Source organism: Nomascus leucogenys, chromosome 16, assembly GCF_006542625.1.
Source record: "Nomascus leucogenys isolate Asia chromosome 16, Asia_NLE_v1, whole genome shotgun sequence".
NCBI lineage: Eukaryota > Metazoa > Chordata > Mammalia > Primates > Hylobatidae > Nomascus > Nomascus leucogenys.
Genome location: NC_044396.1, coordinates 35,985,049 through 36,002,227, shown reverse-complemented (window position 1 = coordinate 36,002,227; position 17,179 = coordinate 35,985,049). Strand labels below are relative to the sequence as shown.

Sequence of the window (17,179 nt, the reverse complement as noted above, 5' to 3'; positions counted from 1 at the left end):
TATTTACTTTCTTCTTTTTTTTTTTTTTTTTTTTTGAGACTGAGTCTCGCTCTGTCACCCAGGCTGTAGTGCAGTGGTGCAATCTGGGCTCACTACAAGCTCTGCCTCCCAAGTTGATACCATTCTCCTGCCTCAGCCTCCCGAGTAGCTGGGACTACAGGCGCCCGCCACCACGACCGGCTAATTTTTTGTATTTTCAGTAGAGACGGGGTTTCACCATGTTAGCCAGGATGGTCTCTATCTCCTGACCTCGTGATCTGCCCGCCTCGGCCTCCCAAAGTGCTGGGATTACAGGTGTGAGCCACCGCGCGGGGCCTATGGGGGATATTTTCTATTGTAGTCTTTATTTTCTAGCAGCTCCACAACAGCTGTGTATTATTCTTATGATTAGTATGAGAACAATTGTTTAAAACTGTTCTAGGCCGGGCGCGGTGGCTCACGCCTGTAATCCCAGCACTTTGGGAGGCTGAGGTGGGTGGATCACAGGGTCAGGAGTTCAAGGCCAGCCTGGCCAAGATGGTGAAAACCCGTCTCTACTAAAAATACAAAAATTAGCCGGGTGTGGTCGCGGCGCCTGTAATCACAGCTACTCAGGAGGCTGAGGCAGAAAATTGCTTGAACCTGGGAGTCAGAGGTTGCAGTGAGCCAAAATCGCGCAACTGGACTCCAGCATGGGTGATAGAGCGAGACTCCATCTAAAAAAAAAAAAAATTCTGAGGAAAACTGAATTCCAATCTAGACTTCTATTCCCGGCCAAACTATCAAGGGGAAAAAAATAAAGATATTTTTAAAACATGCAAGAACTTTACAATTTTACTTCTCGTGATTCCTTTATTAGGAAGATACTGGAGAATGTATCTCAACGAGAAGGAAAGAAGACATCTTGTCTGACTAGTAATGAGCATAGAATTTAAAAATTTAAGTACAGGGAGATGGAGAACAATGCAAAGGAAAATATGTAGCAATTATTTACTCTTGTGCAACTAAAATGTTCCTCATGAACTTTATAAATAAATTATAATCAGTGATTGAAGAAAAAATTGTAAAATCATTTGACACTCAATACGGTATTTTAAATAGGGAAGGTAAAGATACCGTGCTATAACATGAACTATATCTGGTCATTATCCCAGGTTCCTGTCACAGAACTCCTACAACTCTTGGAATTTCCTAAGTGATAGGAATATCTTTTGTTATTTATAAAGAATCCCTTTGATAACTCCTAAGTTTACCCTACGGAGGTTACTTAGGGTGGGGCCCCTAGATAACTTCAGAATGGGGTCACTTAGCAAGAGGGCCAAGGGATTAGAGGATTAGTGGGTTGGTATTATCAGCACCACTCAGTGACCTCTGGGAAAGGGGGAAGCTGGAGATCAAGCTTTATAAAAACACTTTAACAGCCAGAACCATGGCTTACTCCTTTAATCCCAACACTTAGGGAGGTCGAGGGTGGAGGATCTCTTGAGCCTGAATTTGAGACCAGCCTGTGCAACATAGCAAGACCTCATTTCTACAAAAAAATACAAAAATCAGCCAGATGTGGTGGCATGAACCTGTGGTCACAGCTGCTCAGGAGGCTGAGGTAGGAGGATAACCTGAGCCTGGGAGGTCGAAGCTGCGGTAAGTCAAGTTCAAGCCACTGCACTCCAGCCTGGGTGACAGAGCAAGACTGTATCTCAAAAAAAAACAAATGAACAATTAAAAAAAAAAAACAAACTCTTTAACAAGATTCAATGAGCTTCTCAGTTGCTAAACATACAGAGGTACTGGGAGGGTGGTTCGCCCAGAAAGGGCATGGAAGCTTCAAGCACACCACCTGCCCTCAACCTGTTCATGTCTTACTCTATCCATCTCTTCATCTGGCTGTTCATGTGCTTCTATTGAATTCCTTTATAATGTCCATGTCTTGCTCTATCCATCTCTTCATCTGGTTGTTCATCTGCTTCTACTGAATACCTTTATAATAAATCAGTAAAGGTTAAGTATTTCCCTTACTTATGTGAGCCAACATAGCAAATTAATTGAACCTAAGGAGGAAGGTTTGGGAATCCCTATTTATATTCAATTGATTAGAAGTATGAGTGACAACCTACTACTTGCGATTGGCCTCTGAAGTGGGGCCAGTCTCGTGGGACTGAGCCCTCAACCTGTGTGATCCCACACCATCTCCAGGTAGAGAGCATCAAAATTGGATTAAATTATAGGATACCCACTTGGTGACTGCTGGATGCTTGGTGTCAAGATAAAACACCCCACACATCTGGGCATAGAAGTGTACTGTGTTAAGTATGAGAGAAGAGGGGAAAACAGTTTGTTTTTCCTTTTTATGGGTACCTAAGTGAAAAGTCAAGTTTCTGCAACTCATTTGAAGTAGTAAAATGTTGCATATGTAGACTGTGGTAAGTTACATATGTATATTATAATACCTAAAGAAGCCATTAAGAAAACTAAAACGGGCATGGTGGCTCACGCCTATAATCTCAGCACTTTGGGAGGCCAAGGCGGGCGGATCACTTGAGCTCAGGAGTTTTAGACCAGCCTGACCCACATGGTGAAACCCCATCTCTACTAAAAATACAAAAATTAGCCAGGCATGGTGGCGGGCGCCTGTAATCCAGCTACTTGGGAGGCTGAGACAGGAGAATTGCTTGAACCCGGGAGGCAGAGGTTGCAGTGAGCTAAGATGGTGCCACTGTACTCCGGCCTGGGAGAGACTGCACCTCAAAAAAAAAAAAAACGGGGGGGCCGGGCACGGTGGCTCATCCCTATAATCCCAGCACTTTGGGAGGCCGAGGCGGGCAGATCGCAAGGTCAGGAGATCGAGACCATCCTGGCTAACACGGTGAAACCCCATCTCTACTAAAAATACAAAAAATTAGCCGGGTGTGGTGGTGGGCACCTGTAGTCTCAGCTACTTGTGAGGCTGAGGCAGGAGAATGGCGTGAACCCAGGAGGCAGAGCTTGCATCGAGACGAGGTCGCGCCACTGCACTCCAGCCTGGGCGACAGTGCGAGACTCTGTGTCCAAAAAAAAAAAAAAAAAAAAAAAGATGGAACCCTAAACTTGTTTAAGTAACCCCAAGAAGAAGGCAAAAAAAGAGAAGCAGGAAAGAGCTCAGAAGGGGTAAAAATAAGATGGCAGACTTGAGCACTAACAATATCAGTAATTATCTTAAATAGGCCAGGCACAGTAGCTCATGCCTGTAATCCCAGCACTTTCGGAGACTGAGGTGGGCGAATCACTTCAGCTCACAAGTTCGAGACCAGCCTCAGCAACACGGTGAAACCTCGTCTCTACCAAAAGTACACAAACATTATCTGGGTATAGTGGCGCACACCTGTGGTCCCAGCTACTTGGGAGGCTGAAGTGGGAGGATGGTTTGAGCCTGGAAGGCAGAGGTTGCAGTGAGCCAAGATCATAAACCAATCATACGCTGTTTGGAAGAAGCTAACTTTAAATTCAACATTATAGGGAGGCTGAATGTAAAAGAATGGAAAAAATTATACCAGGCAAACATTGATCAAAAAAGCAGGAATAAGAGTATTAACATCTAATAAAGGAGACTTCAGAGCAAAGGTAATTACTACAAAGAGAGAGAATGCATAATGATAAGAGGATCAATTTGCTAGGAAAACATAACAATGTTAATTATGACAGACACAGGAGTAAGCCAAATGCCACCCATGTCATTGTGCACGGGGGCTTGCCTAAACATGCCAATGGTGAAAAATTCCATCCCTTAACACAGGCACAGTAAGGGAAATAAATCAACGTGGAGTGGCTCAGACTAAAGCCCGGCCTGTGAACTGGGAGAATGGGGGTGGAGCCAACAGGAATTCACGCCTTAGGGCAATGGGTGGGGGCAGGGAGGAGGCTGGCCTCTTCAGCTCATGTGGGGTGGCCTGGTATTCAATCTGTGAGGTGGGAGCCTGTTGGCAGGACCCCCTTTCTTCCACCGACAGCTTTCTTTTCATAAATACTGCTCTCCTCACCTTTCAGTGTGTCCGTGTGCCTAATTTTTCCTGATCATGAGACAAGAACCCGGATTTTAGCTGAACTAAGGAGCAAAAAACCCTGCATCACTATGCACATGCCCAGGAAAAAACTGAAAAGGCCCTAACCTCTGAACTCTGGATCATCTTGAGGCTCTGCACAAGGAGGAAATGAAGGTTAAACTGGCATTACAAACTGCCAAAGCATACATCTCAACAGAGTCCCTCCGTAAAAGATGACAGACTTACTGGCTCAAAGCATTTAAGGTAATCTCTATCCAATAGTCCACAGACAACTAAACGAACCACATAACGTCTTCATTAGCTACACACAACAGGCAATACAAACTTTACAAAATTCATCCAGGAAAATCATTAAACAAAATTATAGCACCAACAACAAACAGAAACCCTGGGGAGGGGATGGGAGAATTTAATATCCAGAAATTAATATGAATTAATTTAAATCATACTATTTAAAACGCCCAGTTTTCAAGCAAAAATTACAGGCCAGGCGATGTGGCTCATGCCTATAATCCCAGCACTTTGGGAGGCCAAGGCAGGTGTATCACCCAAGGCCAGGAGTTCAAGACCAGCCTGGCCAACATGGTGAAAGCTCATCTCTACTAAAAATACAAAAACTAGCCGGGTGTGGTGGTGTGCACCTGTAATCCCAGCTACTCAAGAGGCTGAGAATCGCTTGAACCCAGGAGGCAGGAGTTGCAGTGAACCGAGATTGTGCCATTGCACTCCAGCCTGAGCAACAGAGCGAGACTCCGTCTCAAAAAAAAAAATACAAAAATTAGCCCAGCATGGTAGTACATGCCTATAATCCCAGCTACTCAGGATCAGGAGGCTGAGGCAGGAGGCTGAGGCAAGAGAATCGCTTGAACCCAGGAGGCGGAGGTTGCAGTGAGCTGAGATCATGTCATTGCACTCCAGCCTGGGCATCGTGGCGAGACTCTGTCTCAAAAAATAATAATAATAATAATAATTATAACACACATGAAGAAACAGGAAAGCATGATAAGGAAAAAATGTAGTCAAGAGAAAATGTCCCTGAGAGGAACCAGAAGTTGGACTCACTAGACAATGACTTTAAATCACTTACTATAAACGTATTCAAAGGAATAAAGGAAACTATATCCAAAAAGTGAAGAAAATTATAAAAACGCCTCACCAAATAGAGAATATCAATAAAGACACAGAAATTATAAAAAGACAGAACCAAACAGAAATTCAGGAGTTGAAAACTATAGTAACTGAAATGAAGAATTCACCAGAGGAGCTCAACAGCAGATTTGGCCTGGCAAAAGAAGGAATTCACAAACTTTAAATCAGACAAATGAGATTATCCAAGCTGAGAAACAGGAAAAAAAGAGTGTAAAGAAAAATGAACAGAGCCTCATAGACCTGTGGGACACCATCAGACACACAAATATATGCATAGTAAGAGTCACAGAAGGAAGGAGAGACAGAGGTAGAAAGAATATTTGAAGAAACAAAGCCCAAAATGCTTCCTCAATTTGATGAGACGTTATACAACCAAGAAGCTTAAAAACTCCAAATGGCATAAAATCTAAAGAGATCCACCCTAAACATACCATGTCAACTGGTGAAAAAGAGAAAAAACTATGAAAGTAGCAAAAGAAAATATACATCATATACAAAACTCATCATATACAAAGGATCCTCAATAAGCGTAACAGCTGCATGAAGACACCCCTCTACCCCGAGGATCAGCAAAATACACATTATTCTAATATAAACATGAAACATTCTCCAACAGACCACGTTAGGCCATAACTCAAGCTTCGATAAATTTAAAAGGAGTGAAATCATAGTAACACTGTTCTTAGACAATAATAGAATGAAATTTAAACCGTACAATAAAAACAAAATGAAAATTCACAAGTATGCAAAAATTAAACACACTCCTAAACAGCCAATAGATCAAAAAAAGAAATCATGAGAAAATTAGAAGATAATTTTAAAAGGAATGAAAACAATATACACTAAAACCTATAGATGCAGCTAAAGCAGTACTTACTGAGAAATCTGTAGCTGTAAATGACTACATTTAAAAAGAAGAAAAATCTTTAGTCAATAAAACTTCCATCTGGCAGAAATAAGTGACATAGAGAATAGAAAAACAACAAAGAATATAAAAAGTTAGTTCCTCGAAAAGATCAACAAAATTGACAAGCTAGGCTGACCAAGGAGGTTTGGGGGTGGGGAAGAGAAGATTTAAACTACAAAACTCAGGAATAGAAGAAAGTGAGGACGCACTACCAATTTTGCAGAAACCCAAAAGATTACAGAGAACATTATAAGGAAATAATGTGAACTACATACCAACAAATTAAATAACTAAAATAAAATGAACAAATTCCGGGAAAGACAAACTAGCAAAACCGACTCAGAAATAAAAAACTGATCAGAGAGCTATAACAAATAAAGAGATTGAGTCATAACTTTAAAACTTCCTACAAAGAAAAGCTGAGGCTCAGAGTACAATGGTGATTTATACCAAACATTTTAAGAAACAGTATCTATCCTTCACAAACTCTTCCAAAATACAGAAGAGGGAATACTTCCTAATTCACACCATGAAACGAGTATTACCCTGATAAAACCAAAACCTAACAAGGAAGCACAGAGTAAAACTGTTTATGAATATAGATGCAAAAATCCTCAACAAAATACTAGCAAACTGAATCCAGCAACATATACAGAGTTATACACCATAACCAATAGAGATTTTTCCCAGGAATACAAAGTTGATGTAATATTGAAAATTCAATCAATGTCATGTATTAACAAAATAAAGGATAAAAACCACAGTATTGTCTCAATTAGATGTAGGAAAAGCAACTGACAAAGGCCAACAACTATTCCACAGCAAAAACTCAACAAACTAGCAATAGAAGGTTATTTCCTCAACCTGATAAAAATGTATATACAAAGAACCCACAGCTAACATCATACAGAATAGTGAAATACTGGATGCTTTAACCCTAAAAGAAGGAAGAAGAAAGGATGTCAACTGTTCCCACTTACATTCAATATTTGACTGGAGGTTCTAGCCATGGCAAGGAGAAGAAATAAAAGATGTCTAAATTGGAAGTAGTAAAATTATTTCTACTGACAGACAGCATGGTATTTTGTTTTCTTTCTTTCTTTTTTTTTTTCAAGAGACATGGTTGGCCAGGTGCGGTGGCTCATGCCTGTAATCCCAGAACTTTGGGAGGCCAAGGTGGGTGGATTATGAGGTCAGGAGTTCGATACCAGCCCAGCCAACATGGTGAAAGCCTGTCCCTACTAAAAATACAAAAATTAGCCAGGCATGGTGGCACACGCCTCTAATCCCAACTACTCAGGAGGCTGAGGCAGAGGTTGCAGTGAGCTGAGATGGTGCCACTGCACTCCAGCCGGGGTGACAGAGCAAGATTCTGTCTTGGGGGGGTAAAAAAAAAAGATGGTCTCACTCTGTTGCCCAGGCTGGAATGCAGTAGCACGATCATGGCTCAGTGAAGCTTCTATCTCCTTAAAAAAAAAAAAAAAAAAAAAGAGAGAGGGTCTCACTCTGTTGCCCAGGCTGGATGGAGTGCAGTAGCACAATCATGGCTCACTGAAGCTTCTACCTCCTCGGCTCAAGCAATCCTCTTGCCTCAGCCTCCCGAGTAGCTGGGACCACAGGTATGAGCCACCACATCCTGCTAATTTTTGTGTTTTTTGTAGAGACTCAGTTTCACCATGTTGCCCAGGCTGGTCTTGAACTCCTAGGCTCAAGTGATCCACCCACCTCAGCCTCCCAAAGTGCTGGGATTACTGGTGTGAGCCACCATGCCTAGCTGCATGACCTTGTACATAGGAAATCCTAAGGAATCCACACTTGAGAAAACCCAAACAATTATTAGAACCAATAAATGAGTTCAGCAAAGTTGCAGGATACAATCTCAATATTTAAAAAAATCAATTGAGCTGGGTGCAGTTGGCTCATGCCTATAATCCCAGAGCTTTGGGAGACCAAAACAGGAGCATCCCTTGAGCCCAGGAATTTGAGACTAGCCTGGGCAACACAGTGAGACTCCATCTCTACCAAAAAATTAACAAAAAATATTAGCCAGGTGCAGTAGCATGTGCCAGTAGAACTGCATTCAAAATAGTATCAAAAAGAATAAAACTCTTACGAATAAATTTAACCAAAGAAGTGCAGGACTTTTTCCACTGAAAACTGTAAAACATAGACAGAAATTAAAGAAGATCTAAATAAACTTAAAGACAACCCATGCTCACGGGAAATAATATTGTTACGATGATAATACTCTCCGATTTGTCTATATATTCAACACAGTCAAAATCCCAGATGGCTTTCTGCAGAAATTGACAAGCTGCTATTATTCATATGGAAATGCAACAAACCCAAAACAGTTAAAAAAAAATCTCAAAACAGAAAACAAGTCAGAAACTCACACTTCTAATTTCAACACTGCCAAGTTACAGTAATTAAAACAGTATGGTACTAGAATAAAGGCAGACATGCAGATCAGTGGAATAGAATTCACAGGCCAGAAACAAACCTTTACTTTTATGGTCAACTGATTTTCAATTAAAACAAAAAAGTGCCAAGACAATTCAAGGAGAAAGAACAATTTTTTCAACAAATAGTGTTGAGACAACTGGGTATCCACATCGAAAAGAATGAAGTTGTACCCCTACCTCACAGTGTGTAGAAAAATTAACTCCGAATGAATCACAGACCTAAATGTAAGAGCTAAAACTGTAACTCTTGGAAGAAAACATAGGAATAAATCTTTGTGACCTTGGTTTAGGCAATGATTTATTAGACATGACACCAAAAAGCACAAGCAACAAAAGAAAAAACAAATTAGACCTCATCAAAATTACTGAAAACATTTGTACTTCAGTAAGAAAATGAAAAGAAAACCCAAAGAATGGGAGAAAATATCTGCAAATCATACATCTTATAGGGGAACAGTATACAGAATTTTAAAGAACTCATGATTCCACAATAAAACAGCAAATAACCCAATGCAAACGCAGCCAAATAAGCTGAATAAACACTTCTTCAAGAAGATACCGAAATGCCCAATAAGTACATGAAAAGATGCTCAATCTCATTAGAGAACTGCAAACCAAATCACAGTGAGGTAACACTTCATAACCATTAGGATGACTAAAAGTAAAAGACAGGCAATGGCAAGTGTTAGCAAGAATGTGGCAAAATTACAATGTTCATTCCTTGCTGGTGAGACTGCAACAGGTGCAACCACTTTGGAAAATTTTAACAGTTATCCAAAATGTAAACATACAGTTATTATGTGACCCAAAAATTCCACTGCAAGAGAAAGAAAAACTTAGGTCTACATAAAAATGCATATACAAATGTTCAACGCAGGCCAGGCGCGGTGGCTCACGGCTGTAATCCCAATACCTTGGAAAGCTGAGATGGGAGGATCTCTTGAGCCCGGCCAGGAGTTCGAGACCAGCCTGGGCAATATAATGAGACCTCATCTCAATTAAAAAAAAAAAAAAGTTCAAAGCAACATTATTCTTAACAGCCCAAAGGTGGAAATAATCCAAATGTCTATCAACTAATAAATGGATTTTTTAAATGCAGTATGTCCATGCAATGAAAAATTTATTCAAAATAAATAGGAATGAAGTACTGATACATGCAACAACATGTATAAACCTGGAAAACATTATGTTTAATGAAAGAAGCCAGTCACAAAATGACCACACTTTATATGAAATGTCTTGAATAGGCAAATCCATACACACTGAAAGTAGCTTAGTGGTTGCCAATGGATGAGGGAAGAGAGAATGGGGAGTGACTAGTAATAGCTATGGGGTTTCTTGGTTTCTTTTTGGGGTCATGAAAATATTCTACAATTAGGAACATTTGTACAACTCTGTAAATATACTAGAAACCACTGGATTTTCCACTTTAAAAGGATAGATTTTGTTATCTATAAAACTGAATAACAACATTGCCAATGGGACTGTAAAATTATACAGATACAACCACTTTGGAAAAGTTTGTCAGTTTCTTATAGAGTTAAACATCAAATTACCATAGGTTCTGGCAATTACATATTTAGGCATTTATCTCAGAGAAATGATGTTCACACAAAAACTTGTACACAAATGTTTATAGCAGTTTTATTTGTAATAACCAAAACCTGAAAACAGCCTAGAGGTCCTTCAATAATAAATGTTAATCCAAACTCTGGTATATCCATTATATGGAACACTACTCAGCAATTAAAACAAAGAAACTATCGGCCGGGCACAGTGGCTCATGCCTGTAATCCTAGCACTTTGGGAGGCCGAGGCGGGTGGATTGCATTGCCTGAGCTCAGGAGTTCAAGACCAGCCTGGGCAACATGGTGAAACCCTATCTCTACTAAAATACAAAAGATTAGCCGGGCATGGCAGCAGGTGCCTGTAGTACCAGCTACTCGGGAGGCTGAGGCAGAATTGTTTGAACTGGGGAGGCGGAAAGTTGCAGTGAGCCGAGACTGCGCTATTGCACTCCAGCCTGGGCAAGACAGCGAGACTCCAGCTCAAAAAAAAAAAAAAGACAAAGAAACTACTGATATGCACAACAACTTGGATAAATCATGAGAGTTTTATGTTGTATTTAAAAAAAAAAAAAAAAAACCTCAGACTGGGCATGGTGGCTCACACCTATAATCCCAGCACTTTGGGAGGCCGAGGCGGGCGGATCACCTGATGGTATTAGGAGGTGGGACCTTTGGCAGATGATGATAAGTTATGGGATTGATGCCCTTATAAGAGACCTTGGAGAGCTCCTTTACCTCTTCCACTATATAAAGACATGGTAAGAATATGGCTGTCTATGAACCAGAAAGCAGGCCCTCACCAGACATGAAATCTGTCAACACTTTGATGTAGCAAGGCCCAACCTCCAGAATTAGTTTATAAAACAATTATTCTCTATATTACAAGTGTCTGTGAATTTACAATTATCTCGATAAAAATAAATGGAACGAGATGTGCAAGGGACTGCTGGGTTTTACAATACACTTTTTTGTACTATTTTACCTTATCTATGAACATGTATTATTTTGACTAAAAAGGAAACACGTTTTCCCTTAAGTGAGGTACTCTATGCAAAGTGCTTGACGTATAGAAAGTTTTCAATAAAAGCTCTCTTTCCTCTCTTTCCCTTTGGTTTGAGGAATAAGACAACCTCTAGGCCAGGCACAGTGGTTCACGCTGTAACCCCAGCACTTTGGGAGGCCAAGGAGAAAGAATGGTTTGAGGCCAGGAATTCAAGACCAGCCTCGGTGACACAGCAAGACTCTATCTCTACAAAACAAATTTAAATATTAGCCAGGCGCAGTGGCATGGCCTGTGGTCCCAGCTACTTGGGAGGCCGAAATGGGAGGATCGCTTGGGCCCAGGAGCTCAAGACTGCAGTGAGCCATGATAGCGCCCCGCACCCCAGCCTGGGCGACAGAAGACTGTCTCAAAAAAAAAAAAAAAAAAAAAAAAAAGACAACTGAGATGTCAATACTAAGTAGTCTAATTCTGAGATGTAGAGCCACCAGTAAATCATTCAATGAGACTATCAAGGCCTTAAACTGGAACCATGAGGTACTCCTACCAAGATAACTATGAGAATTTCCTGCCATCACTGAGAAACTTGAAAATGAGCCTTTTTCCTATTTCTTGTTCAACAAGCTGAAAGACAGCAATTTCAGGGAAATCCAGAGACAAAGCAGTAGAGGATGTACAATATCTTTGTCCTCATATGATTTCTTTAATTATCATGGTGTTTCATTATTAATTGCTTTCATTATCACCAACATTTATTGAGTGCTTACATGCTCAGTATATCATCGCATGCATTCTCATCATTTAATCCTCACATCAACCCAGCAATATAGGTATTAACCCCATTTTATAAAGAAACAACAACTCAATGTTAGGTATATTGCCCTATTCAGAGAGCTTGAACCCAGGAGACAGTGGTTGCAGTGAGCCGAGATCAGGCCACTGCACTCCAGCCTGGGTGGCTGAGCAAGACTCCATCTCAAAAAAAAAAAAAAAAAAAGAAAATCTCAAAAGGCAAGCTGCCGCCCAAGAACAGGAGTATATGTGGTCGTCCTTGGCTACTTCATAAAGAAAGGGAGAACACAAGGCATAAAGGGAAGAATCACAGCATGTTAAGAGATAGTGAGGGCAGGAGAAACCCATGGAGGAGAGGGGAGTGCGGAAAGAACTAAGATACCCCAGCCTTTGAGCAACTGACTGCCCTAATCTCCCTGGGTCTTAAATACCACGTATCTATATATGTGATACATAGGATACATATCTATATATCCTAACATCAATTAAGAGGCAAACAACTTTCCCACTTCTCACAGGTTCAACTTTCTGAATCACCACGGGTTTCCTTCTCTTCCTCTTTCAAATGCAGTTGCCTAAATCTCACCTTCCATTTGTAGTCTATCAACTCAGTCCTTTCTATTCTATTCCTAATTCCACTACTTTAGTCCATAACCACATCACCTTTCATCTTAAGAGTCCTGATATATCTGTGTGGCTTGTCCAAAATTGCAAAATCATTCAGCTGTATTGCTGAGGCTGATATCCAAGTCTTTGGACTAGGGTATTTCCTCCTGTTTCTTCACACCTGGAATACTTGCAAATCTAAACTAGTTCCCCTTTCATTAATTCATCGGATATCTAGTACATACAAGGGATATGACAGGTACTCTGGGGAATATGGGCTGAAGAAATAGTCCCTAATCTTAAATGTCTAGACTACAAGGGAATAAAGGTATAGACACAAATAAATCTAATGTAAGACATGGAATAGTAAGAGTTATTTACATAAAATTCCACAGACTACAGAAGAAAGTTCATTTACAGCTGGGATAATTTGGGAGGTGAAATTTGGGGTGGGCCTCAATGGATGACTAAGATTCCAATCAGCAAAAATGGGAGAACTGGCATTATTCCAAACCAAGAACATACAGAATAAAGTTCATTTATAGCTGGGATAATTTGGGAGAAGGTGGGATTTGGAGTAGGCCTCAATGGATGATTAAGATTTCATGGCCGGGCACGGTGGCTCACGCCTGTAATCTCCGCACTTTGGGAGGCCGAGGCGGGCAGATCACGACGTCAGGAGATCGAGACCATACTGGCTAACATGGTGAAACCCTGTCTTTAATAAAAATTAAAAAAATTAGCCGGGTGTGGTGGTGGGCGCCTGTACCGAGATCGCACCACTGCACTCCAGCCTGGGCGACAGAGCGAGACTGCGTCTCAAAAAAAAATAAATTAAAAAAAAGGTTTCAATCAGCAGAAATGGGAGAACTGGCATTATTCCAAACCAAGAACATATGCAATTACCACCAAGGGGCAAGAAAGTACAGTGACAGCGGTAGTCTAGTTTACCTATAAGATAAATAATGAACAAAGCTGTAAAGTTAAGGAATAAGATATTATGAAGGCTGTGAATAACAGGCTGAAAGCCTGAACAAAAGCAAGGTCTGGGGCAGACTACCTGGATATAAATCCTAGCTTCTTCCCTTAATTGCTGTGTGGCCTTAGGCAAATTACTTAGCCTCTCTGAGCCTCAGTTTCCTCATCCATAAAATGAGACTAATGGTATCTACCTCACAGGACTGTTAAAATAATTAAATTAGTTAATACATATAAAGCACTAAACACAGGGTAAGTCTGAAATAAATTATGATGTAGCCAGTAAGAAGTAAAATGAGATTTAGGTAGAGGACTAACAATATCATCAAAGTAGTGCCTAAGGGAAAGTCACCTCTGAAGATGGAATGGGAGCATGCTAGCCGGAACTACACATCAACACTCCAACCATTAAGTACTTTGAGACTGACCGAGGGAGACAGAAACAAAATTCCTGGGAAATACTGTGGAAGCCAGCCTCCAACGTGGGCCCTGTGATCCCCACCTCCTGGGGATCCTCTATAGTCTCCTCATACATTGTACCGGGTTGGTCCATGTAATGAATAGACAGGAGAATGGGATGTCACTTCTGAGTTTAGGCTATAAAAGACACAGGGACGGATATCTTGTTGCTCTCTCTCTTGCTCTTGGGAAAGCCAGGACCCTGTTGTGAGCTGCCCTACGCAGCTGTCAAGAAACAACCATGTGAGTGAGCTTGGAACTGAATTCTTCAGCTCCAACGACCCTTTATTTGACTGCAGCCTTGTGGGAGAGCCTGAACTACAACCACGTAGTTGAGCCGTTCTCAGATTCCTGACTCTCAGAAACTCTATAATAAACATTTGTTATGAACTACTTCAGTTTTCAGCAACGTATTACACAATAGACAACTGTACGACTACTAAAAAAAATTGAGTAAAAAAAAAGTCTTGAAAAATGACAAGATGAAGAGACCAGAAGTGAACGTCAATTCAAAAATACTAAGATTTCTGTCAAGAGAAACTGTTAGGGCCTGGAGGACTAAGGGTGAGATGATGATTATGTGATGCACCAAGTTTGAGCTCTAGGGAAAGATCTAATATAGATCTGAAAGTCATCTATACAGTTAACTTCAATGTATGACGTTGTCCAAAGCAAATAAGGAAAATGAGAAAAAGCAAAAGGTCAAAAATTAGAACATGGCACGAACACAGTAAAGAGAAGAAAATGAGCTGTTGCAAGACAGGAAGACAATCAGGGATGTCCCAAAAGAAATAAAACCAGGTGGTGAATGTGTCAAATGCTCCAATGACCAAGTAAACAACTTACACTGGATTTAGCAAATTTATATATTTCCTTGATTTTTTTCACACATTAATACTTCAGAAATCAGACTGTATCTTATAATCAACAGAGGTGCCTGAAATGAATTTCTTTATTCCCTAAAGCCAGTCACAAAACTGATAGTGTGGGCTGATAATCAATGGTATTTGAGAAGCGAGAAAGCATGGTAGTGGTAAAGAAGTTGAACCAGTATATGTGGACTACTTTTTCCAGGAAGTTTTCAAGTAAAGGGAAGAGTCAAGAAAGGAGGTCCTGTGCTTGCTTTTTAAAAACTGTTTTACTATGAGGCAAACGTATTTGAAAGCAAGTTAGAAGGAACTTTAAAACGATAAAGGACACATGCCAGGACAAGCACAATTAGCAGAACAAAAAAGGATGCACTCGCGGATACAGGTGCAATCAAACACCATTCAAGCAACGATTCCTAGGCACCCGCTCCCGTTCTGGAACCCGAGGCAGCGCGGTGCCCACGGACTGGGCAGTCAGCCGCACAGTCCCCTCCGAGTGCGGCAGGAAGAGAGACAGAGTTGACAGTGAATTATCCGCGGAGACGGGCAAAGCCAAGCCAGGATTCCCTGCTATTTAGTACATTACACCAGAATCAAAAAGAGACAAAAGTACCGCCAAGTACCCCCGAGGCGGACATATGCTCCCGCCCGCTGCATCCCTCGGCGGCCCCACCCCTCGCCTTCCGTACCGCCGCTGAGGGCCCGGCCCGCACGCCTGGACCGGAGCCGGACCTGGGGGCGGCACCCCGCTGCGCGGGCATGCTCCACGCGCGCAGACGGGACCCGCCCCCACCTAGCCCTCCGCCCCCACCTAGCCCTCCACCCCCAAAGCCCACCCTCTCTCACCCCACAGCCCAGGGCCGGCCCCGCGCCGGCCCGCCGCTTCCCCGCAACGCGGGAAACGGCGCAGCGCCCACTCCCGCCCCAGAGCCTACCTTGGAACCTCGAGAGCGGCTGCCTCCAGGCATCTCCGGAGCGCCGCCTGAGCGCACCGCCTCCTCAGCGCGCCGCCGTCCCACCTCGGCGCGCCGCACCGCGCCCTGCCATTGGCGGGCGCTCGGGCGCAGGGCGGGGCTTCGGCGGGGGGCAGGGCTTCTCCGGGCCCCAGCGCTCCGGGGCCTGCCGGATGGCCTAGTTGGGCCCGGAACCCGGAAGGAGTGCGCCGCGGAGGGTAGAGCTTCCTCGCCCGGGGCTGGGGTGGTCTGCGGAGAGCGCTCTGGGCTGTGGCGTTGCTCGCCCGCGAGCTCCTGGGGAGTTCGGGGGAGCTGCTGGGCTGGTACCTGGAGCGGGGGCCGCCTCCAAGTGTTGTCTTTCGAACTAAGTTACTGTCGTCTGTGTTGTCAGCCAACAACTGACCTTAAATAAAAATCAAAACCAGAAGTAGACTACACATGCAATAGGCTACACATGCAATAATAGATACTGAAGGAATGGGAGTGGCTGCTGGTGACTGGAGCAGAGAGGGTGTGGTTTCCCCATGTTTGGGGGCCGGGGGCGAAGGAGTAAAGTCTAAGTGTCCAGAGCCCAGACGGCATGTCTGTCATCACATCACCGGGAGAACTCGTGGAGCCTGAGGAAAGGCTACGGGGTGCCAGTCTGAAGGGGCGGGAGACTGCATTCCTACCCCGTTCGCCGGGGCGCACAGGGGCTCCGCTGGGGCCGCCGCTCCCGCGGGAGAAGGCCTGAGACCGTGCGGCGTCGACCATAGCCGGCCCAGCAGAAGCCAGGGAAGGCCACGAGTCTGACTGGGTCCGAGGACTGTGAAGAAGGCGCCTCCCATGAAGAAAGCTATCGGGTAGTTTAACAAGGTGTAAAGCGTTGGCTTGGGGAGGAGGAAAGGATGCTCAGAAAGTTGTCTCAAAAGGACGCAGAAGTGGAAGTGAATCTTCTGCTTCAGAGGCATTTTTTTGTGCCTCTGTGAGAATGCATTGCTTTCTGGTTGATCCATCTTCAGGTTTTCTCTCCGTCCTAGTCCGTGTTCTGCCACCATCCTGTGTTTGAATCTGGTACCTAAAGCCGCAGATACTTGGTTCATAGTAGATGTCCACTCTGCAGTGGCTGAAAACACGGAAGAAAAACCATCTTTGCCTGAGAAGGACATTATTGCTAGTGCCATTACTGTCAACAGTTGGAACAGGATAAACGGCATGCCCAATCTAGTTGAGGATTTTGGACACCGGGCCTCCCACTGGGACTCCGCCAAGAAACCAGGTCTGCCATTGCCGCCTCCGCGGGGCCTCGCTGTCTTAGCACAGTAAGTGCACCCAACCGTGCCGGGAGTCCCCCATTTCACTCCCACAACCAGGCCTGTGGTAAGGCTCCCGCTTGTCATCTCCACCAGGAGGTGCTGTCCTGCCGAAATGTTGGGGT

The 17,179-nt window shown here is 43.1% G+C and overlaps 1 protein-coding gene across 7 annotated transcripts in view; it reads right to left on the bottom strand.

The window, feature by feature from the left end:
- The window catches only part of SPIDR (scaffold protein involved in DNA repair), a 508,026-nt gene extending 492,230 nt beyond the window's left edge, over window positions 1-15,796 (bottom strand). For 5 of the 7 annotated variants that reach the window (XM_030795010.1, XM_030795009.1, XM_030795014.1 and 2 more), the window contains exon 1: window positions 15,745-15,796. In XM_030795010.1, coding sequence (XP_030650870.1) covers window positions 15,745-15,777 — 33 coding nt within the window. In that variant the 5' untranslated portion in view covers window positions 15,778-15,796. The remainder of the gene's footprint in view (window positions 1-15,744) is intronic. The other 2 variants (XM_030795017.1, XM_030795011.1) reach the window with 2 other exon arrangements.
- Window positions 15,797-17,179: the final 1,383 nt, after the last annotated feature.